Here is a 26,489-nt window from a genome sequence, read left to right on the forward strand (position 1 = left end):
TGCCAATATCCCTTCTTGTAATGTAAGAATGAAGGTAAGAATGAAGAATGCTGCCTTCTCTGTCAATGGGTCCCCTCTTACCTGGAGTCGTTTACCTGGAGGGAAAGACATTCCTCCCTGAAACGCAAGACCTCTCGCTGCTCCTCCCTCAAGTCTTCCAAAAGCTGCTGCCTTTCTACCTTCTGGTGCTCCAGCTCCTTTTCCAGCTCTTGAAGATGGGATCGAGAGGACAGCTGAGCCTCCCTCAGGCTTTCCGTTTCTTGGGAGTGCTCTGGTGAGAGGAACACAGGAGGACTGATTTATTATGATGGGGCCAGAGCTCAGCAGGAAGATGACCCCAAGCACATCTGCCCTGACAAACAGAGCTAAGGAGCAGGGAAGGAAGGCCCTATGTTGGTGGGGAAGAGCATGCTGGCTCAACATCCCCCGCAGTCTAGAGAATGGTGCCTCTCTCTCTTTGCAAAACCCTTCATTCCACTTATTTAATCTGTCCTACCTTGCTCTTAGAGAAATCCTGCTTTCTAATGCTCACCACTTGCCAAGTGCTCACATATCATCTGTTCAATAATCCATTCTTGAATTTTGACAAAGATCAACGTCAAGATTTCTTTTTGGAATATACCATTTTCATTATTTTGAAAACTGGGATATTTGTTCTTTTTTGAACTTGCAGCACTTCTCTGATCTTCACAAGTTGTCAAAGATTATTGAACGGACTCTAAAAATACAGCTGCAGGCTCAGTAAGTCCTCTGGGGAAAGAGTCACCTGAGCCTGGCAAATTGTACTCATTTAAATCTCTTACTGTCTTCTCACCTGTGAGATCTGTTCTATTCTCTCCAAGCATGTAACGGTAGCTTAGTAGTTCTGCCCTCTTTCTTATCTGTTAACTTTTGTTTTCGTCCCCCAGCAGTGACCTTTCCTCTCAAATCTAGTTGCTAATACAGAAATCAATTAATTAAATTAATTAATTAATTTAGGTGGCTAATTTAGAAGTATCTCTTGGTAGCTTTTTCCTTTTCCACAAGCATTCCTTCATTCTGAGCTTAATCCTTTTGGATACTATTCTGTCTTTTTATGGCTGTTCAATAAATATTTGTGAATTAAAATACTTTGTTACTGATAATTTGATCTGATCAAGTAGACCAACACCAAAGTCAGCTGCCTCTCAGCCACATGAGAAATGATGCCCACCTGTGAGCGCCCCCTGGCTAGGGCTGGGAAAGTGCTGGGGGGCATTTGCTAGTGCCACTCGGCATGGAGTCATAGTACTGACCAGAGAGGGGCCCTGAGTCTATGAGTGAGGGATGTGGTGAGGAGGCAGAGGGATAGCAGAGCAGGGCCAGGAACAACACATGCTGCTGCCGTAAAGTCTGGAGAAACTTGAGAGGGAAGATAGGCATTCACACTCCCTCCTTTACTGGTTCCAAATCAGTTGTGAGTGAAGGGAGGTAGAACATATACCAGACTGGTATCCAGGTTGATAGCTCGTGACTCTGGATATATGCAGGTGGGCTTGTACGGAAATGATGGATTTCCTAGAGCTCTTCGCTTCTGGGGACTAGGAGTCTGAGGGGCCCATAGTTGGAACATCTTAGAAAGCAGCCTTCTCTAGACTGAGAATAGCTGTGAGTTTGGGTTGGTGGATCTGAGTAGCTCTTTTACCTCTACCTTCTTTTGTTTGCTTCTCCAGTTGGTGATTAGTGTGGCCAGGGAAGAAAGAAACTTAAGAGTGACCACAGTTTGTGGGTTTTGACCACGTACCTCTGGAAACATGACTCAGTTGAGCCTGAAGTCTTCGATTTTCTTCCCTGAGGACTCTGTTCTCATTGCAGAGCTGAGGTATGGACTCCAGGCCCTAACTGTAGAAGTTAGAGGTGGATCCTGTCCCAGAAAGTACACATTTGGGTAACAGAAGCTTCCAAAAGTTTCCCATTCTTTATCTCTCAAAGATAGTGCCCCAACCCAGCAGAAAACCCCAAGGACTCAAGGCCTGGCCCTAAATGAAGCATGGGGGGCTGGGTACATGTTTTCTGTGTGCCCCTTCTCAGTGGATTCTTTGCGTGCATCATCACATGCCATAACTGCAATGGTGCAGGAGGCCCGATCTCCCTAAACAGCTGCTGCTGTGGTATAGGCAAGACAACAACATATGGAAAGACTGGCCTCCATGTGACAGCAGCTTGGAAGGAGAGTGTAAGGAGAAAGGCCACCTTGGTAAAGAGGCGAGGGTAGAGGTGGGAGGACCCTTACAGACCTGGTTCCACCACTTATCAATCACACAACAAAGGCACAGACATCAGCAGTATATAAGCAGATTAAGTATGGGGTGAGAAGTCAGGTGACTCTGGGCACCAGACGTAGTTCTGCCTTAAAGAGAGTTGCTCTCTAAACTCAGATATATTCAGAAAGTAGGGATGACAGTACTTGCCCACCTCCCTTGCTGGACTGTTCAAAAGGAGCAAGTGAAGTAAAGAATATCTGTGAAGCTCTGCCTAAAGGTCCCTAAATAGAGCCAGAAACAGGAAGGTCTGGACCTCTCCTACCGCTTCCACAAGCAGTAGAGGTCAGCTGGTGTTCCAGTTGCTCCCATAGGCGGTCATTGATGCAGATGGACTCCTCCAGGCGCTGGGCGCTGGTGCAGGTTCCAGATTTCACCAAGATGCTCTTCCAGCAGGTCAGCCCCTGCAGCCAAACCACCAGGACATGGAGAGAGGTGGGAGACGGAGAATCCTGGTTACTGATGGGGGTGGGGCTCAGCCAGGGGCCTTGCAGCAAGACCTGTAAATATCACTAGCCTTCTGCCAACTGTGTCCTCTCACACGGACACCCAAAAGAATGGTAGTTTTGTTTAAACAGTAAATGTGCTTTCAAACACGTAACAGTCACTTGCTAAAAAATCTCCATGGGCCTCCTCCCACACAGGGGTCTTGTGAGAGTTCCACATGTTTTAGAAAAATAACTGAGGGCTCTGGACAAGGCCTGCCTAGCATCTGGAAAGGTATGGCCACCTCCTGGGTGTGACTATGAGGATGATAGGTGAGATCTCACTCTACCTTTCTTCTTACTGACACGTGAGCGAGCATTCTTTAGCAAGGGACAAAGCCCTTCCTCCCACCCTTAGAAAGAAGGCCTAAAGTAAAAGTATGTGATCTTACACTCACCCTATGCAGTTAATGACTGACACTGAATGCTTCCCTGAAATCACTTTTAATATGGAAGATGAAAGAATAGCCTGGAAGGATCTAGAGATCTGAAGGCAGATTAGAGAGGGGACGACACCCCCCTCCCCCTGCCAAACAAAGGGAAAAGATGCAGAAAAGTCAGAGGGATGCTTACACTGGACATTAACTGCACCATTTTGCTTCGGGCTCAGTCTTTTCCTGAAAATTATGATTGTCTTACTGTTGGAACTGAGTGGCATCCCACCATTTATGAGCTTAGCTATACTTCTCCACTTGCTGTGACTGAGTTTTGTGCACAGGATGTATGTGCAGGGTTGGGGAGCTGCACCCTTGCACCCTTTCCTGTGACAACTCCTGACTGATGGAAGAAAGTCCCGTCTATGCCTGGCATTCTGGGGGGGGTCTAAGAGAGTGGGCTGCAAAGAGGCCAGGCTGCAGAGAGACGGAAGGATATGAGTGTGACAGCACAAGAGGTGGGTCCATGACTTCCCCATATCCCTACAGAGCACTGAGGCCCTGGGCAGGAGAATGAAGAAATGTACTTGGAAAGGATTGAGCGCTGATACAGCTCTTGCATTTTATACCCCTCACTCTGTGAGCCAGGGATGAAGGAGGAATGAAACAGTCCAGCCTGGGTAGGAAAAGAGTAGACTCCGAATGAGACTTCTTTTCAAAGGCTGCCGTCTCTACTTTGTGCTTTACCTGTGGGTTTGGAGTTAAGCTGGTACACAGAGGAGCCTGAGGATAGGTCCCCAGATACACTCCCTTTCTGAGGCCTCATCATGTCCCACTGGCCACTGCTGCCCAGGTACCCAGGCTCCAGGATTCTTCCCAGTTCTATGGTGCCCCTAGGAGGAGAGTGAGGCTGAGCAGAGTTGAGGTAGTGGGAAGAGTCGGCTTCCAAGTCATTGCTCGGCAATGTAGCTGTTGAAGCAGGAGGAACAGTGCTGGCACCTGGGCAGAAAGAAACATGAGTAAGAAGCAAATGGGGTGTCAGAAGGGAAGGATTTGCAAGGAAGTGTGTGATTGCTAAGAATAGAGACTAAAAGGAGACCTGTGGAATGTCAGAGATCCCAGTTCACTGTGGTATACCAATTAGACTAAGGCTCATAACCTAGAGGTTGTAACTCTCACCCTTTGCATTTCCTAGCAGGAGACACAAGAGGTAGAGAATAAAGTATCTTAAAGTCATCAGTATACACAATGGAAAAGTCCAGTGGCCCCGCTCCTGGCTCCTACTAGAATCCTTCATGACAGACTCCAAGGAAAGTTCTAAAAGTAGGATTCACTCCCACAGTTAGAAGTTGTGAGTGCAATGGAATACAAGATTGAACACGAACATCTGTTTGTCTACATGTACTTGCCTTTCCCTGAAACTAACCAGTCAATATGTCCGTTCCACCTTGGAGTTTTTCAGAAGAGAAAGGGGACATGAAATCAAGCTGGATATGGTGGCCCTAGTTCCTCCAGACTGAAGAACTCTTTGCTGAGGCTGGGGAAGGGTCTATGTAAGGCAAGTATTTATTTGGATCCCATCCAACATGACTCACGGAGCTGCAAAGTGTCATCACTCCTGTCTAAAGAATCATTGAATACTATTCCACAGAGGCAGGTAGGACCTTTCATTTCACAGGCTGACACTTTCATAGACCCTTTGAAATCATAGGCCTTTCCCTTGAGCCCCATCACCTCCACTTCTCTGTAAAAAGAAGCCCAGCATGGGGGAGATGGGTAAAGAGGTGGGCAGAGACACAGTTTAGAAGAAAATTCAGAAGCCTGCTTTCTTTCAGGGATTATGAACATAGGCAGCAGAATAGACAGGTAGCTCCTCCTAAGCAACAGGAGTGAGATCGTTGTTTCCTCCAACCAAGCCAAACTCCTCGGAGGGGTTAGTGTAATTGCCACTTGCCAGTTTTTAGCCCTACTTGTAGCTGGTCCTCAAATTTGGGTACATATTGGAATCACCTGAGAAAGTATGGAAACATACACTGATTCCTGGATTCCAGAGATTTTGCCTTAATCAATATGGGATACGTCTTGAACAATGGATGTTTTAAATTCATTTTAGGTAATTCTAATAGGCAGAAGTTTGAGAATTCTTGTCATGAGTCTCTCCTCCAATCTGCAAAATACTAGATGTTCATTAGGATCACTTAGTTAAGGAAGAAGATTAAAAATTTAAGCACCTACATTTTAGAAGGGATGCAACAAATACATGATTTCCTACCTCTTTCAAACTGCCTTCAACCCCATCTGAACACAAGGCAAAGGGGGAAATCAGTGGTTGCAGATAGTCAGCTTACTTTTTAATCAAGGCCATGTGAAGTTTTAAGTCTATCAGCAACAATGATCAGTATTCTCATGTTCCAGTTCCTTGGCCACACAATACACAGCACATACTCTAAACCATGCAAAGATACCATACACAAGATTTTAACCCAGGGACCTGAAAGGCCACCATGCACCACTGTCCACATGGAAAATTGGCTCAAAGCAAACAATGAGCTTGGATAAGCAATGGTCCCTTGGAGAGGACCTTGACTTCGGGTGGAGAAAGAAAGGGCTACAGTCTTCCTCATCTAGGCTGGGACCATTCGAATTCCGATCAATGGCTTCAGACTTGATGTAATTCCAATTTAACCCAAAACAACAGACCCTGTTTCAGGGACAGTGTTCTCCTTCCATCCTTCCCTTTGGGCAAATACAAATGTGGAAAGATAAAGCAAAAGGAGGCAAGGGGAAGAAATGGAAGCTAGAAAATACTCTTGCCATCTGTCATGGGGCACATCTGTTACCCATCCATTGTTGGTGCCAGAACTGCTAAAGTAACAAGTGTTAGGTCAGAAACACCAGCAGCTCCTACTGGTCTCTAAAGAGATGGAAAAAATTGTTGCAAGGAGTCCCCAGAGTTTGAACAGCTGAGCTCGGCCCCATACTCTAAGCAGGATGGTGACAAAGCCTGAAATTAAGCTGGATATGGTGGCCCTAGTTCCTCCAGACTGAAGAACTCTTTGCTGAGGCTGGGGAAGGGTCTAAGTAAGACAAGTATAAGTAGAAAAGGTATAACAGAAATGTGAAAACTGGAGCAGAAGACCAGATTCAAGCCCATTTCTCCCACTTATTAGTGAACCTGAACAAGTAACTTCACTTCTCTGAGCTTTTTTTTTTTTTTTCTCTGAGCTTTAGAGTTCTCTGCACTAGACAAAGTATCCATTTCCTGGGTTGACAAAATAAACAGGCTAGGCCGGGTGCAGTGGCTCATGTCTGTAATCCTAGCACTTTCGGAAACCGAGGTGGGCCGATCACTTGAGCTCAGGAGCTCTAGACCAGTCTTGGCAACATGGCAAAACCCCGTCTCTACAAAAAATACAAAAAATTAGCCAGGTGTGGTGACACACACCTGTAATCCCAGCTACTTGGGGGGCTGAGGTGGGAGAGTCGCTTGAGCCCAGGAGATCGAGGCTGCAGTGAGCTGAGATTGTGCCACTGCACTTCAGTCTGGGTGACAAAGTGAGACCTTGTCAGACAAAAAATAAAATAAAATAAAAGGAAGAAGGAAAGAAATAGGCTGGTCCACATGACATTTGGGGCTACAGGGAGGGGGATGCAAATTCTTGGCTATTGTCTTGCATCACTGGAAACTGTTGGCATGGTGACCCTATCAGTCTCTGGCTCACCTAAGCTTCTTTACAGGCCCAGAAAGTGCCTGACAAATAAGTTAAAGTTCATTCAAACTGCTTTCTAACTGTTGTGCTTAACGTGCTATGAGAGAGCAAATTCATGTGAAGGTTTGTCATTTTTTTCTAAGCTATCAGTGACCACCAGCACACTAAATTTATGATGAGCATCCAGCGTACAAATACATCAAAGCATTTTCTAAAAGGTGACTGTCCACAGTCTACATAATTATATGAGATCAATTATCTTTGGGAGTCAGAGGATGGGATTCACAGTCAGATGCCATAGCTGGTGCTGTGGTTCTAAGCTGCCTATGTGTCACCTGTCCCAGGGCAGGGATGAACCCTGTGCAGTAGGAAAAGGGGCTCATCATTTCCTCTTCTGAATCCCTCTATCATTATCCTTTTTGCTCCAACCTAATGATGTCAGGAACTGAACTTGATTAACAGCATTTCACAGCAGAAAAATACAATAGCCACACAAAGGAGTCCACTGAATGTGGCCAACTTTTTCTTGGCCACTTCATCCTGCACAGGCAAAGCATAACATCCCCCTCCCATCCCCTACCAATGAGCAGTCCATCAGTCTGTCAGGGATTCAGCATACTTGGTGGTATCCAACACTGTCTACAGTGTGAGAGCACCAGGTCTAGAGCCTTGTGAACATTATCTACCTGTTAACTGACAAGACACACAACACAGAAATAACAGTAAATACATTTCCAAAAAATAAGCAAGCAGAGCTTTCCCTCACTCTTCCATTTGTAACGTGTACCCGTGTTGTTTTTTTAAACTCTGCCATCCAGCCCGAGCCATGCAGAGCAACACAGTGTGGGGCTGCTATTCGCAAGCACACAAATGCAGAAGTGCTCACTTTCTCCCAAATGCTTCTGCAGCATCTGCAGCTCCTGCTGAGCCTCAGCCAAGGAGACCACTGGTGTCTCACAGCAGCCAAGGAGGGGAGGGCCAGTGGGGCTGAAAGGCAGGAAGCTGGATGGAGCTGAGGGCAATGGTGCCTGAGGAAGGCTAGCCAGCTTCGGTATGGAGTGAAAATGAAAACCTAGGAACAGAAAGTTAGGGAGAAAAGAGACACATCATCATGAGAAAATGAGAGAAAAGAATGGGTAAAAGACTGAGAAGGTAAAACCATTCCCTGACCAGACATCACCCTGCGGAGTGGCTATTACCTAGTGTGGTACAGGATGAGACAGCCAAGGGTGACCATTGCTACCAGAGGCTGGCCTGGCTGACCTTCCCTCTTCTCCCCTGCCAGGGCTATCCTGCATATATCCTCTGTGTTCATCTTGAAAGCAATTGGCTAAAGAAGGTAAGGTGGCATTACTGAGCCCCACCCCAGCAATCCTGGACATGGACAAGTCAGAGAGCCTGAATGCTCTCAAGGGCCCCTGGGGCTCTGTTCCCAGCATGTATCAGTCCTTGGCCCTGGGACAAGACTCTTTCTCCACCTAGAACTCCTGACAGCATCAGGTCCCATCCTGAGTAGGAGAGATGTGAACAAAGGCTGTGGGGAAATTTTCATTACTAGTGCATGCAGTTGAGGACTCTGATGGAAACAAACTTCAGAATTCCAAATCAACATGTTCATTCACCAAATTAAAAATAGATGCCTTGGTAGAGTGGCTTAGACAAAATGGCTTGCAAATCCTTCTGGGCATTTAAATCACATAGCAAAAACACTTAATATATGTAGATTCTTTAGGTCTTCTTGATTCTGTCTAGGCCTTAATGTAGACTTACAGAATTATAAATTCTTGGAACAGGAAATTTGCATTAAAAAAAGTCTTCCCTGATGATCTTTAGGCAGCCCATCTACAGACAGGTTTTTAGAAACCGTGGCAAGGTTCAATGTTTTAAATTGTTTCCTCTTCCCTAAAAGGGCAGGTGGCCAATGGAGAGGGAGCAGAAACCAAGGCTGACCTGTAGAGAATGTCTAATGTAGAAGACAATGATTACATCCTAAAACACATCCCAATGGTGCTGGCACCATTTCAGATCAATACTGCAAATACACTCAAATTGCCAGGTAACACAGCCCAGGCATTCTTTGAGGAGGCATTCTGATTTTTTAAATCCTCTGTTCCTCATCTTCTGCTCTGTTTGAACCCAAAACATTTAAGCAGATGTCTACAAGTCTGGAAGCACAGCTTTTCCTCATGATTCTGGTCCAGCTGCTGCCCACTCTGGCCTAGAAACTTTGAACCCAGGCTCAGGAAGCATTGGAACACTTCCTCTTTCTTAAGATTTTGGTTGAATTGTCTTCAGGGAAATGAGGGCAGCAGAAGAAAGCACTGTGCTTTCTGGGAGCACCTCTACTCAAGTCAAACCTCACAACAAACCACACTGAAGGCAGCCAGCCAGCTATGGTGGGAGATAGGAGGGGAAGACAAGGTTTACCTTTTCCGTGCCATTTCTGGTACAGGGCTGTGAATGAGCAGTGTACCCTCCAGCAACTAAGCTGGACTTGTAAATGAAATGCACCCCTTTAACTGCCTCCAAGATATGCATTATGTACATATCAAGGACTGCCAATCCATTCATACATCCATTAATGGTAACGTACTATGAACAGAACCTTGTCTGAGGCTGTTCTCATCATCCTTGGCTATGAAATAAGTAGCACTACCTCTTGCAGAGGATCTCCATGCAGATTTAATGGGTAACACACAGTGGATCAGTAGATGTGAATTTCTTTTCATCCTATGGCTGCTGGAATCCTGGGAGAAACATTTTGCCTTTTTGCTCCCAGGATAAAATGAGAGAAAAACCAATAAAAATATTTCTTTTTAAATGATTAGCCAACTACTGGTCAAAGCTGGTATGCAGATCAAAACCTGATGTGGATTACTTATTTTCTACAATATTTTCTTAAATCAGACACAATTGGCGAATGAGGGTGGTTTCTTGAATCTGTCTAGGTTTTGATGCATTTAGGCCCCTAACAGTCCAAACCTCTGTCATTGAAGAAAAGTCAAACAGGCAGCAGAGAAAGAGGAGATGAAGCTTCTGCCCCATTGGCTGTTGCATACCTGAATGGGCCTGGTTGGCCTCCTTGTGGGGATTCTGGGGAGTTGGCAAGCTGATGGGGTTACTGCTGGATTCGGCCTTAACCCCCTGAGATGCACTGCTTGATGATGGTTTAGAAGACAACACAGCAGAATGACTCGAATGATGGATGGAATCTATAAAACCCATGAATGAAAGAAAACGTATGACGTTCTACAGAGAACTGGAATCCTGGCCTTATATTTAGCCAGGGGTACCAGGGCTAGAGTCTTGCTTTCAGGGAAAGAACCAAGCACAAGCACTGCTAGCAGTGTTCATTTTCTTGCTTGCAGACAGCTCCTATAGTGAGGCAAACCACCTTAGGGATGATAGTGGTGCTCTGAGCTCTGAAACATGAAAATGGCAACTCCAAAAATATCAGGCAAGACTAGCAGCATCTGTGGACACCCACATATACTTAGGGAACACTGCTCAGGAATAAGTAGCAAGATCATTGTAAGAGAGATGAAGGAGGTTTTCCATCTTAAAGAAGATCTAACCGACAGAGTCACCGAGGAAGAAGAGTCTGCCGTGATCTTCTCACTCTCCCCACAATGGCTCACCTTGTGCCCAACAGCACGTACATGCCCATGGAGGCCAGGGTGAAAGAGGTAACTTGTAGAGTCAGGAGCAGAGCAAAGATCCTGATCCACTGGTGCCTGTGCATGGCACTTGGCCCCACAGCCATGTTCAGCCCGATACACACCATGGTGGAGCTATAAGGCCTGTTTCCTCAGGTCTCCAATCAGTCTAGACAAAGATGGTACCACCCAGAAAGGAGGCTACCTGAGTGACCCGGAGAAGCTTTCTTCTCTCCATAGTGTGTGTACTCGCTGGCTATGTCCATGTCAGAGCAGGCTTCCAGCTCATCAGACAGTAAAGAGGTGCTGCTGGGAGAGCAGTGGGAGTCAGACAAGGCATGGCTGCTGGAGGGTGTGAGGGACTGAGCATCCAGCTTGGCCTGCAGGACTTCAATCACTTTCTCCTTCTCCTGCAGCTCCCTGCTGAGCCTGATTGGGAGAAGGGGGACAACAGGTAAAACGAAGGTCACCCAAACCAACCTGTCCTGACCGTGGCTCACAGGAAAATCCAAGTAAGCCAAGGGGACCATGCCTGCAGAGAATAATGGAAATAACCCACCTCTGCTTAGGAATGGAGCGTAGGTGGGGTGTAGATGGAGAGAGAATAGCTACCTAGTGCTCTGGCCACATAATATGCTGAGGACAAGCAAAGACATAGCTAGCCCTGCTTTTAAGGCACTGCTGCTTAAAGTATGATCCCTGGAACAGTTGCAGCCTGCAAACTGTTTGTTACCATCTCCAACAAGACAAGTATAAAAATTGAAAGCAAGCACTGAGAAACACAGAGCAAACCACTGTCCCAACATCCAAGAGCATGATAAATGGAATCATGTAATTAACTGAATTCAGACCATGTATGTTTCTATGATGAATTAGAAATAAAAACAAAACAAAACAAAAAAACAACACTGTGCCCTTCACTACAGATATTTTCAGAAGCATTTATGTAGTCTGAGACACAAGCATGACACAAAGAACCCCAACTAGTGGCTACAACAGACTCTGAGCCCGTATTTCATTGATCATTATATGAAGCAACTCACTGAGAACTGGGTCCTGAGGCACTGCAGCCTCCTGGTGATCTACACCACCTAGGCCTCTTTCACCAGGTCCTGTTATATGATTCCTTTTTTCCCCCAGGGCAACTGAGTGACTATTAAACTAGCTGTCAACCCAACTTGGGGCAGGTCAACTTTGCCAAAAGCTCATCTTACTTATTAAACACACAGCAGGAAAGCAGGACCCTTAGTGGGGCAGAAGACTCTTGAAACCTAGTTAGTTCACTTTCAGCTCAGACTTTCTAGGTTACTACGCCTGGAGAATTAATGTGCCAATGTAATTCAACCAAAAGAGAAGAAAGAATTTAGTTAAAAACAACAGTGAGGTGTTCAATGAATGCATGAATTCAATACATTCAGCACTTTCCTTTATTCCCCTTGATTTGTGGAGCTGTCGCCACCCTTGACCCTTTGGGCCTCAGTCCCAATCTCTTTCCCAGATTCTCCTCGGAATTACGTGAGGGCCAGTGGCTCAAGTCCAGCTTGATCTTTCTCACTTTTATGATCCTCTGTAAACCAAATTTAGAAAGAGACGATAAGAAATTAGGCTGGTCCCACTTCCCGCATTACAAACACAGGAGCCTATCTGGAGACAGAGTAGTGAGCATTTCATGTGTGCATCCAGAACAGTTATTCTGGGAGGCCTCAGCTTGTCTCTCTAGAGAAGTGACCCCACTGTCCCTGACCTGCTGGTCACCATGATGACTTCCTCTGCCCTAAATCAGGGTAAAACATTTAAAATGTCTTTTGTTCCATTAATCATGAGGCCCTTGCCCAGCTGCCCTGTGGGACACTCCAGCCTCCATGTCCTGCTGCAGACTAGCTCCCCAATGCATATGCCCCACCACAGCTTTCATGCAGAACCTGCACTGGTCTCTGAGGAGATGACAAGAAGCCCTGCCCCACCTCTGCATCTGCCACCAGATGGTGGGTTGGGTGGCTCCCAAGTCTGATCCTACTTTACTCCCTTGGATATTCTCTAGAAATTCTGAGTAGAGGACCCCAATAATAACCAATGTAGCCCTTGAACTACTGCAGCCAGTGCCTAAACCACGTATAAAAGAGCATGGCACTTTATCCATATGTGGAGTACCTGCATGTACATTACCATGCCATAAATGGAGACATCACAAGGATAAGGCATTTAGCGAGTTGGTGGCAGCATCCAGGCTAGAGCTTGGGTCTTGAAATTCTTAGTTCAGGGCTCTTCCTCCTACAACAAGGCCCTTCCATCTCATGTCTCCTACTCCCTCTTAGCATCAGATAGATGCTGCCCCTGCCCCACAGGTCACATTCCATGAGTGGTGAAGTTTCTATAGTTGTAACCATGGCATCTCCAGCCCTGTGTGTTCTTCTCCATGCTCCCCACTGAGCAGTCTTAATCCTGTATTAGCCCCAGGAAATGAAATAGAAAAAGGACCCTAGGAGATGTGGTGGCCACCAGGGACTGGAACTGTGGGGGTGACTGAGAGTATTCCAAAGCCCTGTGGCCAACTTACTGGTGCTGAGTTTGCTGGTGAGCCTCCCTGTCAGCTGGCTTCCCTGGGTGAGTTGCTCCCAGAAGCTTTGTCCCAGGTAGTAGTCAATGTCATTGCTCCTTAGGAGATCCTCAGAAGATTTTACTGTATCTTTTGCATGCTGGGTGATAAGATAACAAATACCTCTACCTTCTCGTATTTTTTGCTTGTAGGTAAGACAGTTTCCGGGCCTGATCCTAAATCAGGGAATCATAGTTCCTAATGCAGGACAGAAGAGGAAAGAATAAGTATGGAAAGTGGATAAGTTATGGAGTTATGGGGGCTTCTGTAGAGATTTCTATGAGAACATCTCTAAGGAACTCCCCCAAGCTGAATTCTGGCACATAAGCCATAGGAGGTATTTAACAGTAAATTCTACCCTGATAAAGTATTGCATTAAAAACCTTAGTATGGGCCGGGCGTGGTGGCTCACTCCTGTAATCCCAGCACTTTGGGAGGCCGAGGCAGGCAGATCGCAAGGTCAGGAGTTTGAGACCAGTCTGGCCAATATAGTGAAACCCTGCCTCTACTAAAAATACAAAAAAAATTAGCTGGGCATACTGGTACATGCCTGTAATCCCAGCTACTCAGGAGGCTGAGGCAGGAGAATTGCTTGAATCTAGGAGGTGGAGGTTGTAGTGAGCCAAGATGGTGCCACTGCACTCCAGCCTGGGTGACAGAGTGAGACTCCGTATCAAAAAAAAAAAAAAAAATTAGTATGCCACTGTTCTTCAACTGTTATATATGTGTTAATTATATGTCCCTAGATAAATCATAAGGTCTGTGAGAATAAACGTAGTTCTGCATTTTACATCCCTTACAGCACCAGTAACACATAGATTCACAGCAGTTACTCAATGAATAATTAGAATAATTTCATCCTAAGTCTAGATAGAACCTTTCGTGTCTTCTGTTTTAACCACCACCTGATGCCTGAATTTCTTCTATGTTATGATGCTGTGGCTGACTGTATTTTGCAATGATGGCCATCATATAAACTCTCATACCATCAACTGATGGGACCCAAAACAAGAGACCCTAAGTGAGAACCACCCAGCTGAGCCCAGTCAAACCATAGAACCATGAAGCATAATAAGTGTTGTTTGAAGTCACTAAGTTTTAGAGTGGTTATTACTTAGCAATAGATAACCAGGACACACCAAGATGAATGTCTGTGTTTTCAACACTAAGTATCAATAACACTTATAACTATGGCAAATAGCAGTGAGAGCTTAATATATGCTAGGCACTACTCTAAGCACTTGCATTAATTCTTTTTTTTTTTTTTTTTTTGAGACAGAGTCTTGCTCTGTCACCCAGGCTGGAGTGCAGTGGTGCCTTCTCAGCTCACTGCAACCTCTGCCTCCCAGGTTCAAGCAATTCTCTTGCCTCAGCCTCCCGAGTAGCTGGGATTACAGGCGTGCACCACCATGCCCAGCTAAGTTTTGTTTTTTAGTAGAGATGGGGTTTTACCATGTTGGCTAGGCTGGTCTCAAACTCCTGACCTCAGGTGTTCTGGCTGCCTTGGCCTCCCAAAGTGCTGGGATTACAGGCATGAGCCACCACACCTGGCCAGCACTTGTATTAATTCATTTAAACCTAATATCCACCCTTTGAGATGGGTTCTCTTATCATCCTCATTTAATAGGTAAAGACAAAGGCTCAGAAGGGTTAAGAAAGTTGCATGGGTAGTAAGCATCAGAGCTAGGCAGTCTGATTCCAGTATTACTACTATCTATACCATATATACTATTACTTTACTAATATATCCCTAAGAGGAAATCCCTGAGACCCGGTATCTCCCAGATACTGGGACATCATCCTATGCCCTCCTGGTTGCCTACCTGTCTTTTCTGCAGACCTATTCTACCATTTAAATCAGTGTCCTTGTGAATACCCAGACATGTTCTTTCTTCCAACTGCCTGAGCTACCCTACACCAAGCACAAACTTACACATTTTCAATCCAGGAAGTGCCCAAATAGTGCCATCCTTACCCAGGCCAAGAAGCTGATTTCAGCTCCTCAGCCAGCTTCCCTTCTAGTCCATTTTTTGGGAGCTGGGCCTCCAGTGGGGATACTCTCTGGATGAGACTCTCCAGGTCCTTTTTGGCCTGAAGCCCAGGCGAGCAGAAAGCCCCAGTGCCATCAGACAGCCACACCTCATCCTCATCAGGGACACTATGAGGTGAAGACCCCTCCGAGGTGAAGACCCCTCCAATGTGCCAACAGCTCTCAGCTTCCGGGGTCTTTCCAGACTAGATGAATAATCACTTGTAACCGAGAGGGACCAGACCTGGCTCTTGAGGTTCTGAATGACCTTGTTGGCATTCTGCAGCTGGGCCTTCAGATCTCTGATGTCCTTTCATAGGACCGAGATGTTTTCTGACTTTCCATATACCCAGAACTCTTCCTGCTTCCCTAGCTGGTTCTCCAAGGGCTTCCTCTTAGAGGAACTAGCCAGCCCCAGCACCCCTGCTCAGAGCACAGCCCCTCCATCACGATCACTTCCTTGAGGCTGTTGTGCTCCTCACACTCTGAAAAAAGCCAAAGATGTCTTCCTAAATAAAAGTTGGATGTGCTGTTGTGGCCACTGCCTTTGAGAGGAGGCAGGTTTGGTCATGAGGACAATAATTACTAGGGAAAAAGTTGAATTAGTACTTTATTCAACCCTGACACTGTACTAGGCATTCAAATACAATATTTCTTATCCTCCTTATACCTACAAGTTAGGTTTCATCACTTTCTATTTTACTGACCGGGGAAACCAAAATGTAAAGAGAGGTGGTAAACTAGCTTGTTCTAGATCACTCAAACTAGCACATGGCAGAGCCAAAATTCAAATCCTCCAATGTCCTGTGTTCATTCCACACACGCTGATGTTTCTTAAGACATTAACATGGCCTTATCTATTTAGGATGGCCACAAGAACATAGGAAAAGCTATTCCTGCATGCTGAAAGTTTAATGCTTTCTAAATTTTACTATAATTTAAAAGTTTATTGGGTTACAACTGTGTGAAAAATAGGCATAGGAAAATAAGACTTCGAATAAATATATCAGCATGTTAACATCACTGTATTAGGGCAGTGGTAGTCAGTATGAGAACTAATCCATGGCATTTTACCAGATGCCAGGCACTGTTCTAAAGCATTTTATAAGAATTTACTCATTTAATTGACATTAGTACCTGATGGGGTAGGTAGTTCCTTTATTACTATTTTAACATATGAAGAAACTGGGGCATAGGAAAGTTTTCAAACTGGGATTTAAACCAACCAGTCTGGCCCCAGGATCTTGTCTCTTAACTGCCACACTACACTGCCTCAAGAATGAGAGAGATTATGTTTTTCTTCTCTTCTGGTTTTCAGTGTGGTGGGTGGCCCTATAGTTGTAGTCTTTTTATAATGCAAAACAAAATTATGTTTAACTTATGGTTTGCATGTTTCCAAAACCTCATCTGGTCTCTAAGTAGGCCTTAGTATTTCTATAATAATCAGTTGGCTAGAACTTTATATTAGTAGTAGTAGTAGTAGTAGTATGTCAAAAACTAATTGTAGAAATTCAAACTTATACTCAGCCTCATTTTGGGTAAGAGTTCTCCTATTAACCTCCTGTCCTCCTCTTCCCCACTACTTGTCAGGTGTGGAACTGGCCAACAGCACCCAAACGTGACAGCTGACTCCAGGGACAGGTGAGCCCCACACCCTGTGCTCTTACCAGGACTGGTGGTTTCCTCCTGTTCAGCCTCATTCTCGCTTCAGCCACAAGTCTCATAGCCCAGGTCCTGGAGGTCCACCTGGACCTGCTTGCTGTCCTGCTTCACCCAAGATTCACCTGCTTGGGAAGAGACAGCAGGTGTTAGACAATGTCTGAATTTCCCACATATGCTCTCAGCCTCAATGGCACATACCCTAACCTTTTGGGGCAGGGAGGGCAGATCCACAGTGGGAGAGAAGCTTCTCTGAACTGGTGGGAGAAGAGACCACCAGCTCCAGGAAGCAGAATTTCTTTCCACAGGAGGAACCTGCATTTGCCATTGATTATCTCCCCTTCAGATAACCCAGGCTTTAGTTGGGACCAGATATCCTTAAGTCAGGGATTGTACACTACCATCTCTAGCAGCCCCATTGAAGCTGGCAAGTGCTTTATCCGCAGGGGTTCAATAAATGTTGAATGGAGCTGAACTAATTTAGAGTCCCAAGACCCTAGACTTGTACTGTCCAATAAGGTAGTTAGTAGCCACATATGGCCACTTTATACTACATTAACTAAAATTAAATAAAACCAAATGTCCAAGTTGCACTAGCCACACTTCATGTGCTCAATAACCACATTACGTAGGTATGGAACATACAGAACTTATAAGACACACAGGCTAGTTTTCTTTACTAGTAAGTCATAGTTACTTACTAAGTATAATTCTGTATTTCTCCACCTCGTTAGCCTGAGCAAAGACAGTGGCTTCTGATAGCAGCAGCTTCTCCTGGAGATCTTGATAGCGTTGTTTGCATTATGACAGCTGGGAGCGCAGGTGCTGGGTGGACCCTGGTAGGCTAAACGCTGACTGAGGCCCAGGGTCATGAGGCTGGGACTGGTTATCCAACTGTGAAAGGGGCCAATACAGGGATCAGGACAGTCTGAGGTCACCCCCATGCAGTGATGACCACCGCCCCTTCTGAACCCTGTGGACTTTACTCAAGTCTGTCACAGCACTTCTCATGCCATTTGGCAGTGACTTGCTTTCCAGATGGAGCTCCTGGAGTGCTGGGATAATGTTTGCTTCATATCTGTATCCACAGCACACAGCACACAGCACAGCGCCAATCAAGTCTACAGAGGAGCTCTCAGGAAATGTTTTCTCAGTGGTCAAAAAGACAAGGGGTGGAACCCTCCACTCACCTCCCCTCACATTCTATCCCATTGATTCTCTCAGAATCCCCGTATTCTCCATTTTACTGAATCTTCAGCATGGCTCCTTCCCTAAAGAGGATCCAAATAATCCATCTGAGGCCCAGGAACAGACACCTGTGATGAGCTGTGACAAAAAAATGGCAGTGATAAGGAAGGGATGTCATTACATACCACTTGTCTGGGCTGCCTCATAACCTGATGCATCCCTATGTTACAGCAGTTACCACATCCTGTTAAAATGACCTGTTTGTGTGCCATCTTTCCTTACCATATTAAGTATCTCAAGGGCAGCCATTGGTTTTATTGCCCCATGCCAATGCCGTGTGTTATCTGAAAAATTAAATACTCAAGAAATATTTACATTGTAAAAGCCTTTCTAAAGGCTGAATGTAGGCAGAATATTATTACTATTGTTTGTGGTACAAAGAGACCCTTCTGTTGGTACCTCCTGATTCACATGGGAGAACGTTTTATGGTAAACACTGTCATCTTGAGCCCTTCTCCAATTGTTTTTCATTCCATCTAAGCCCACACTTACTTGGTGGGCATCCACTGTGAAGGCAGCCCCAAGGTCAAGGCTCTGGGGTCTGGGGCAAGGCCTCACAGTCACATTCCCCTCCTCTTGGTGTTGGTGCTTCCCAGGAGAACCAACCAGTTCTGTGTTTATTCTGTCGATGGTGCTGGTCAGATGCACAAGGAGCTCTGGAGTAAGTTTACTATTCCCTTCCTTGCTACTCAGCACAAGTTATTCTTTGAGGAGGTTGATATTGTGGGCATTCTTCAGTTTTCCCTGGAGCTTTCTGAACTCAGCCTGAAGGCTACTCTCACTCAGACCCTCTTTGGCTACCACAGCCTCAACCATCACCTCGCCCTTCTCCTTGTCTTCCTCGATCTCCCATCCATCAGACATTGCTTCTCCCATCTGCTCTTTCAGCTCTGCATTCTCAAGGCAAAGGCTCAGCATGGTGTTCCTGTAGGAAACACATAATTGAGGGCTAGGTCTAGTCCTGACAACAGTTCCTAATAGTACCTCTTACCCACATCTCAGCCCACAATAAACTCAGACATACCCCAGAGCATGAAGCAACCTGAGACCTACCACAAGATCTTTTATATACAAGAAAGCCAAGGCTCAGGAAGAGTGAGACTTGCCCAAACTTCACAGCTTCTTGGTGGCAGCACCATCACTAGAAACCTTGGACTCAAGACAGGCAGGCTAGTTTTCTTTTCTATATATATACATATATATTTATTATACTTTAAGTTCTAGGGTACATGTGCACAACGTGCAGGTTTGTTACATGTATATACATGTGCCATGTTGGTGTGCTGCACCCATTAACTCATCATTTACATTAGGTATATCTCCTAATGCTATCCCTCCCCTTCCCCCCACCCCACAACAGGCCCTGGTGTGTGATGTTCCCCTTCCTGTGTCCAAGTGTTCTCATTGTTCAATTCAAACCTATGAGTGAGAACATGCGGTGTTTGGTTTTTTGTCCTTGCGATAGTTTGCTAAGAATGGTTTCCAGCTTCATCCATGTCCCTACAAAGGACACGAACTCATCATTTTTTATGGCTGCATAGTATTCCATGGTGTATATGTGCCACATTTTCTTAATCCAGTCTATCATTGATGGACATTTGGGTTGGTTCCAAGTCTTTGCTATTGTGAGTAGTGCCACAATAAACATACATGTGCATGTGTCTTTATAGCCAGCATGGTTTATATTCCTTTGGGTATATACCCAGTAATGGGATGGCTGGGTCAAATGGTATTTCTAGTTCTAGATCCTTGAGGAATTGCCACACTGTCTTCCACAATGGTTGAACTAGTTTACAGTCCCACCAACAGTGTAAAAGTGTTCCTATTTCTCCACATCCTCTCCAGCACCAGTTGTTTCCTGACTTTTTAATGATTGCCATTCTAACTGGTATGAGATGATATCTCATTGTGGTTTTGAATTGCATTCCTCTGATGGCCAGTGATGATGAGCATTTTTTCATGTGTCTGTTGACTGCATAAATGTCTTCTTTTGAGAAGTGTCTGTTCATATCCTTCACCCACTTTTTGATGGGGTTGTTTTTTTCTTGTAAATTTGTTTGAGTTCTTTGTAGATTTGGGGTATTAGCCCTTTGTCAGATGAGTAGATTGCAAAAATTTTCTCCCATTCTGCAGGTTGCCTGTTCACTCTGATGGTAGTTTCTTTTGCTGTGCAGAAGCTCTTTAGTTTAATTAGATCCCATTTGTCAATTTTGGCTTTTGTTGCCATTGCTTTTGGTGTTTTATACATGAAGTCCTTGCCCATGCCTATGTCCTGAATGGTATTGCCTAGGTTTTCTTCTAGGGTTTTTATGGTTTTAGGTCTAACATTTAAGTCTTTAATCCATCTTGAATTAATTTTTGTATAAGGTGTAAGGAAGGGATCCAGTTTCAGCTTTCTACATATGGCTAGCCAGTTTTCCCAGCACCATTTGTTAGATAGGGAATCCTTTCCCCATTTCTTGTTTTTGTCAGGTTTGTCAGAGATCAGATAGTTGTAGATGTGTGGTATTATTCCTGAGGGCTCTGCTCTGTTCCATTCGTCTATATCTCTGTTTTGGTACCAGTACCATGCTGTTTTGGTTACTGTAGCCTTATAGTATAGTTTGAAGTCAGGTAGCGTGATGCCTCCAGCTTTGTTCTTTTGGCTTAGGATTGATTTGGCGATGAGGGCTCTTTTTTGGTTCTATATGAACTATAAAGTAGTTTTTTCCAATTCTGTGAAGAAAGTCATTGGTAGCTTGATGGGGATGGCATTGAATCTATAAATTACCTTGGGCAGTATGGCCATTTTCACGATATTGATTCTTCCTAACCATGAGCATGGAATGTTCTTCCATTTGTTTGTGTCCTCTTTTATTTTGTTGAGCAGTGGTTTGTAGTTCTCCTTGAAGAGGTCCTTCACATCCCTTGTAAATTGGATTCCTAGGTATTTTATTCTCTTTAAAGCAATTGTGAATGGGAGTTCACTCATGATTTGGCTCTCTGTCTGTTATCGGTGTATAAGAATGCTCGTGATTTTCGCACATTGATTTTGTATCCTGAGACTTTGCTGAGTTGCTTATCAGCTTAAGGAGATTTTGGGCTGTGACAATGGGGTTTTCTAGATATACAATCATGTCATCTGCAAACAGGGACAATTTGACTTCCTCTTTTGCTAATTGAATACCCTTTATTTCTTTCTCCTGCCTGATTGCCCTGGCCAGAACTTCCAACACTATGTTGAATAGGAGTGGTGAGAGAGGGCATCCCTGTCTTGTGCCAGTTTTCAAAGGGAATGCTTCCAGTTTTTGCCCATTCAGTATGATATCAGCTGTGGGTTTGTCATAAATAGCTCTTATTATTTTTAGATACGTCCCATCAATCCCTAATTTATTGAGAATTTTTAGCATGAAGGGCTGTTGAATTTTGTTGAAGGCCTTTTCTGCATCTATTGAGATATCATGTGGTTTTTGTCTTTGGTTCTGTTTATATGCTGGATTACGTTTATTGATTTGCGTATGTTGGAACCAGCCTTGCATCCCAGGGATGAAGCCCACTTGATCATGGTGGATAAGCTTTTTGATGTGTTGCTGGATTCGGTTTGCCAGTATTTTATTGAGGATTTTTGCATCGATGTTAATCAGGGATATTGGTCTAAAATTCTCTTTTTTTGTTGTGTCTCTGCCAGGCTTTGGTATCAGGATGATGCTGGTCTCATAAAATGAGTTAGGGAGGATTCCCTCTTTTTCTATTGATTGGAATAGTTTCAGAAGGAATGGTACCAGCTCCTCCTTGTACCTCTGGTAGAATTCGGCTGTGAATCTGTCTGGTCCTGGAGTTTTTTTGGTTGGTAAGCTATTAATTATTGCCTCAATTTCAGAGCCCATGCAGGCTAGTTTTCTTTACTTGTGCCACGCAGCCTCATATGTTCTAATTTTCAGTAGCCTCTGGAATAAACAAGAGTACTTATGCTGTTAAAAAATAACACCTTTCCTGTAACAAATTTATTGTTATGAATTCCATAGTTCTACTATTTATCATTAGTCAGTTTCAAACCATTGGGACTTAGGAACACAGAATAAATAAATAACACTAATCAGAACTTTTAATACAATCAAAATGTACTTAGATAATTATTTGCTTTATATCTGGCTCACATGATAGAGATAACCTTCTTGAGAGCAGGGACTGTGTCTGTCCTATTCACCCCGTATCCCCAGTGCCTACACAAGTGCCTGCTACATAAATCATTCATATTTGTTGAAGAAAGAAAATTGACCAAAACAGCTAATTTGCACCAAGACATTCCAGATAAATTCTTTCCACAACAACAAACTCATACTAGGGTTGAGTGAAAGCAAACATGGCTGTAACAAGTCTATTCACTTAACTTCTTTGAGCCTCAGTTTCCTTTTATATAAAATAAGGATGATAACACTTACCTAGTGGAGTTAGCAGATGCTTAAATGAAATTGCATATATGGTATGGCTAGCTCAGGGTCTAACAGGGAAGTTATTCAATCCCTGCTGTACTAGCTGCAGACCTGAGAAATACCAACAGCATAATCCCATAAGGTGCTTGTTAAAAAAGCTGTAGAGCTAAGGCCTATGAATCCACATTTTACTTAAGTTCCACAGGTGATTTTTTTATTTTTATTTATTTATTTTTTGAGACAGTCTTACTCTGTCGCCCAGGCTGGGGTGCAGTGGCGAGATCTTGGCTCACTGCAAGCTCCACCTCCTGGGTTCAAGCAATTTTGCTGCCTCAGCCTCCCGAGTAGCTGAGCTACGGGCATGAGCCACCACGCCCAGCTAATTTTTGTATTTTTAGCAGCGAAGGGGTTTCACCGTGTTGGCCAGGCTGGTCTCGAACTCCTGACCTCAGGTGATCCCCCCGCCTTGGCCTCCCAAAGTGTTGGGATTACAGGCATGAGCCACCACGCCTGGCCCACAGGTGATTCTTAGGCATGCTAAACTGAGAACCCCAGAGCTAGAGGATGCACAGGAAATGGGTAATTCACAACTTGAAGGATCAGCAGTGGCCTATGTATCTAGATTGATTTTCTCAGAATCCAGGAGTCTTGGAACCTAGAGCAGAGCTTGTGTGGTGTGTTTCTGGGAGGAAAATATGACATAGGATACAGACAGACAATCTATGAGATAGTTTCTCAATAAAGAAAAAGGGGATAGGTATTTTACCAAAACTGAGATGTGGAAGGGGGATAAGGAGGGCACAGGTGTATATGGAAAAGAATATTTAATATTATGTTCTAACTTCATGTTTTAAAAAAAAAACTGATGTTTTAAAATACAAACAAATAAAAGAAAAACTCAACAAAACATTCTTGAAAGGAAGAACAATGCATTAGATTCTAGCTTCTACAGTATAAGTGATTCTGTAGGTTGGGTGGAGGGTTGAACAAATCAGAGTTTCACATTAGTAACTCTGAGGACAAAGGAAAATAATCCACAGGGATATCTACAGATGGTTTGATTGTAGGTTTAACAATAGAATCAAAAGAGATGTACTGTTTTTACCCATGACAACTCAATTAAGTTTACACATACAAAATTTTAAGTAAAATAATATGCTTTAAGTAGAAGTTAAGGAAAAAGTTATGATAATTCAGAGCAAAAGAATCAGCACTTAGAACAATCACAAGAATTTTTTAAAAATTGACAAAGTATACAGTATATAAGCAAGGTTTAGATGTTAGAAATTGGGAGACACAGACTATTATGCAAACTTGAGCAAGTCACTTGAAACTTTCTAGGCCTATTTCCTCAGCTATGAAACAAGGACATGAGGCTAGATGCGTAGGTCCTTTTCAAAGTGCTAACATTATTCAGGGAAGTTTAAGTGGCATGTAATATGCAGGGAAACAATAGGGCATGATTTAGAAGTTGTATAGCTGTACTTTAAACAGGCAGTGATGATTATAGTTCTGGGAGTGAATGAATAAATGGATCAGCCCTACAGTATCAGCATGTTCTCCAAGTATCTTTTGACAAAAAGCCATCAAAGACAGAGTGGCCAATCTAACCAATGAATGAGCTATCTGCTATTTTTGTAAAATTACTAAAGCAGCAGAGATGATTAAAATTGATATTCTATGATTCAAGGCCTTATGAGCGAGAGCTGAGAGGAGAGGGAGGGGCCTCTATTGAAACCCTCTGGCCGGGCGCGGTGGCTCATGCCTGTAATCCCAGCACTTTGGGAGGCCGAGGCACGGGGATCACGAGGTCAGGAGATTGAGACCATCCTAACATGGTGAAACCCTGCCTCTACTTAAAAAACAAATAAACCAAAAATTAGCCAGGCACGGTGGCGGGTGCCTGTAGTCCCAGCTACTCAGGAGGCTGAGGCACGAGAATGGCATGAACCCAAGAGGCGGAGCTTGCAGTGAGCCGAGATCGCGCCACTGCACTCCAGCCTGGGCGACAGAGGGAGACTCCAACTCAAAAAAAAAAAAAAAAAAAAATCCTCTTCCTTCGTGAACTGTTCTGGTTCTGTATACAGCAGTGAAACATATTAGGTAGCTGGGATTCCTTATACATTTCGCTCAATTAAAAACGGCAATACTGGTCATGTAACAAGGAGGTTTCCACCAAGACTGTCATATGTATGACTGGCAGATGCACAATAATAGTGGACATTGTTATACTGAATTAAGACCAGGATTATTTGAATAACAGAAAGTGATCACCATTAGCCAATATTACTTACTTCTATTTAAAGAATTTGTGGAAATATTAATGCATGGAGCCTGGGATAGGCACCCCTTGGCTGTGGTGCCTCATGAGCCGCAAGCTCCCCTTCCCTGGGAAGAATGTCCTATCTGATATGGGACACTGAGGAGAATCCTGCTTCCTCAATTTGAGCCTTTAGCTCCTTCAGTTCCTCCTCAGCTTTCCTCTTCTCTTCTAAGTGCTGGTGGATCTCAGCCCTCAGGTGGAGCATTTCTTCCTGAAGACACCTGTTACTGTCTCCTCCCATCGGGGAAGGAGGGGAAAACGATGGGTTCTGGGTCTCCACAGTTGCCAGACTTTTCTCCAAAGCCACCCTGATGAGCTAAAAGAAAATCATGGTTTGAGGACCCAAGAGAAACATGAGATTGCAAAGGCAGTTTTCAATGAGAACAAAAACAAACAAAAAAAGCAGATCTAAAATAAACTCCCTACCCAGAACCTCCTTAGTCAGGCATAAGGGCCCTGGGGACTGGTTTGGGTGGGAGGGACACACCAAATGAGCAGGAGGAATTTCCCCACGGAGAAGAGAAGAATCCAGAGATGGTGAGGGAGAAAAGCACATAAGGAATTAAAACAAATGCAAACAAACGAGGTTGAAACAGGACTGGAGGGTGTGAATACAGTGATTCTTTCTCTTCCTGAGGAGACAGAGTCCTGCGAGTTTTCTCACAAGTCAGGAAGCTTCATCAGCTCTGCAACACTTGAGTCCTGGATGGCGGGAGATGATGGCTTAAGATATCAGGGCGCAAAGCCTAATGCCCTGCCTGTAACTCCAACTCCCTCAAGGACAGCTGAGAGGGGGGACTCGGCACTGGGGAAACAGTCGGCAGATACAGTTATAGAATTAGAATAACGTGGAGCTACAGGGAAGACAACACCAACTATTTCATTGGCAGCAGAAGAATCACACTCTGCAGCTACTAGGAGGTGGAGGTGAAGCCACCCTGCCAAGCAGCCAACCTCACTTTTTGGTTATTATCTTTGTGCCGATGCTGCCAGACAAACTCTCTCTACAAATCTCAGCATGTGGAAGAAACAGAGGCAGGAACAACTGCCCAGCACCTTTCTATTTCTCGAGGACACTCTTGAAGTTATTCATCAAGGTTTTAATTAAAGCAGATCTTATGGCTTTTCCTCAAATGGGAACTTGTTAACTTTCAGACTCTGTTATTGTTCATTTTGGGCTTATCTTTGGTCTTTTCCCACACTCTCAAAAGTGTAGAAATAAAAATCTGAGTATGATAATCTACTTAGCATATGACTAATTACTTTAGTACAAGGAGTTCCTGCCTGTCTGTCCAATATTAATCTTAATACGTCCCAATGTCACATTGGCTTCTTTTTCTTCTCAGTGGCAGCATTTGGAGCTTTTACTTAACTTCGGGTCAGTTTTGACCTCTGAATTTTCCACCCCTCCCCCACAGCTGTTGCTGAGTCATGTTGTTTTCTTTTGTCTCTATAAATATTGTGACTTGTAATTGTCACTTATAAATTCATTCTGGCTATACTGTATCATTCCCAATTATCCAAGTCATCCAAATATTTGACGTGCATTTCCACAAATCATGTAGTGGCCCCCTGATTGGGGATAACTTGTAGAATTAATTATATGCTTTATATCTCCATTCAGGTGACCAATACATTGAACAGAGCAGGGCCCAGAACAGCATATATGGATCAACGATTGACAGAGCTGCTGGGGTTGGTGCAAAGCCACTGACTTT

General features: G+C 44.3%; 2 protein-coding genes across 2 annotated transcripts in view; one reads left to right on the forward strand and one right to left on the reverse strand.

Annotated features, from left to right (window-relative positions):
- The window catches only part of PDE4DIP (phosphodiesterase 4D interacting protein), a 29,952-nt gene extending 11,895 nt beyond the window's left edge, over positions 1–18,057 (reverse strand). Inside the window, 11 exon segments of the mRNA NM_001133742.1 lie at positions 82–271; positions 1,763–1,860; positions 2,545–2,683; positions 3,886–4,137; positions 9,908–10,060; positions 10,710–10,933; positions 11,930–12,071; positions 13,062–13,298; positions 16,797–16,916; positions 17,490–17,682; positions 17,979–18,057. Coding sequence (NP_001127214.1) covers positions 2,598–2,683; positions 3,886–4,137; positions 9,908–10,060; positions 10,710–10,770 — 552 coding nt within the window. The 5' untranslated portion in view covers positions 10,771–10,933; positions 11,930–12,071; positions 13,062–13,298; ... (1 more) ...; positions 17,490–17,682; positions 17,979–18,057 and the 3' untranslated portion in view covers positions 82–271; positions 1,763–1,860; positions 2,545–2,597.
- The window catches only part of LOC100447686 (neuroblastoma breakpoint family member 12), a 2,265,351-nt gene that overhangs the window by 298,509 nt on the left and 1,940,353 nt on the right, over positions 1–26,489 (forward strand).

The sequence above is a fragment of the Pongo abelii genome, chromosome 1 (assembly GCF_028885655.2).
Source record: "Pongo abelii isolate AG06213 chromosome 1, NHGRI_mPonAbe1-v2.0_pri, whole genome shotgun sequence".
Lineage (NCBI taxonomy): Eukaryota > Metazoa > Chordata > Mammalia > Primates > Hominidae > Pongo > Pongo abelii.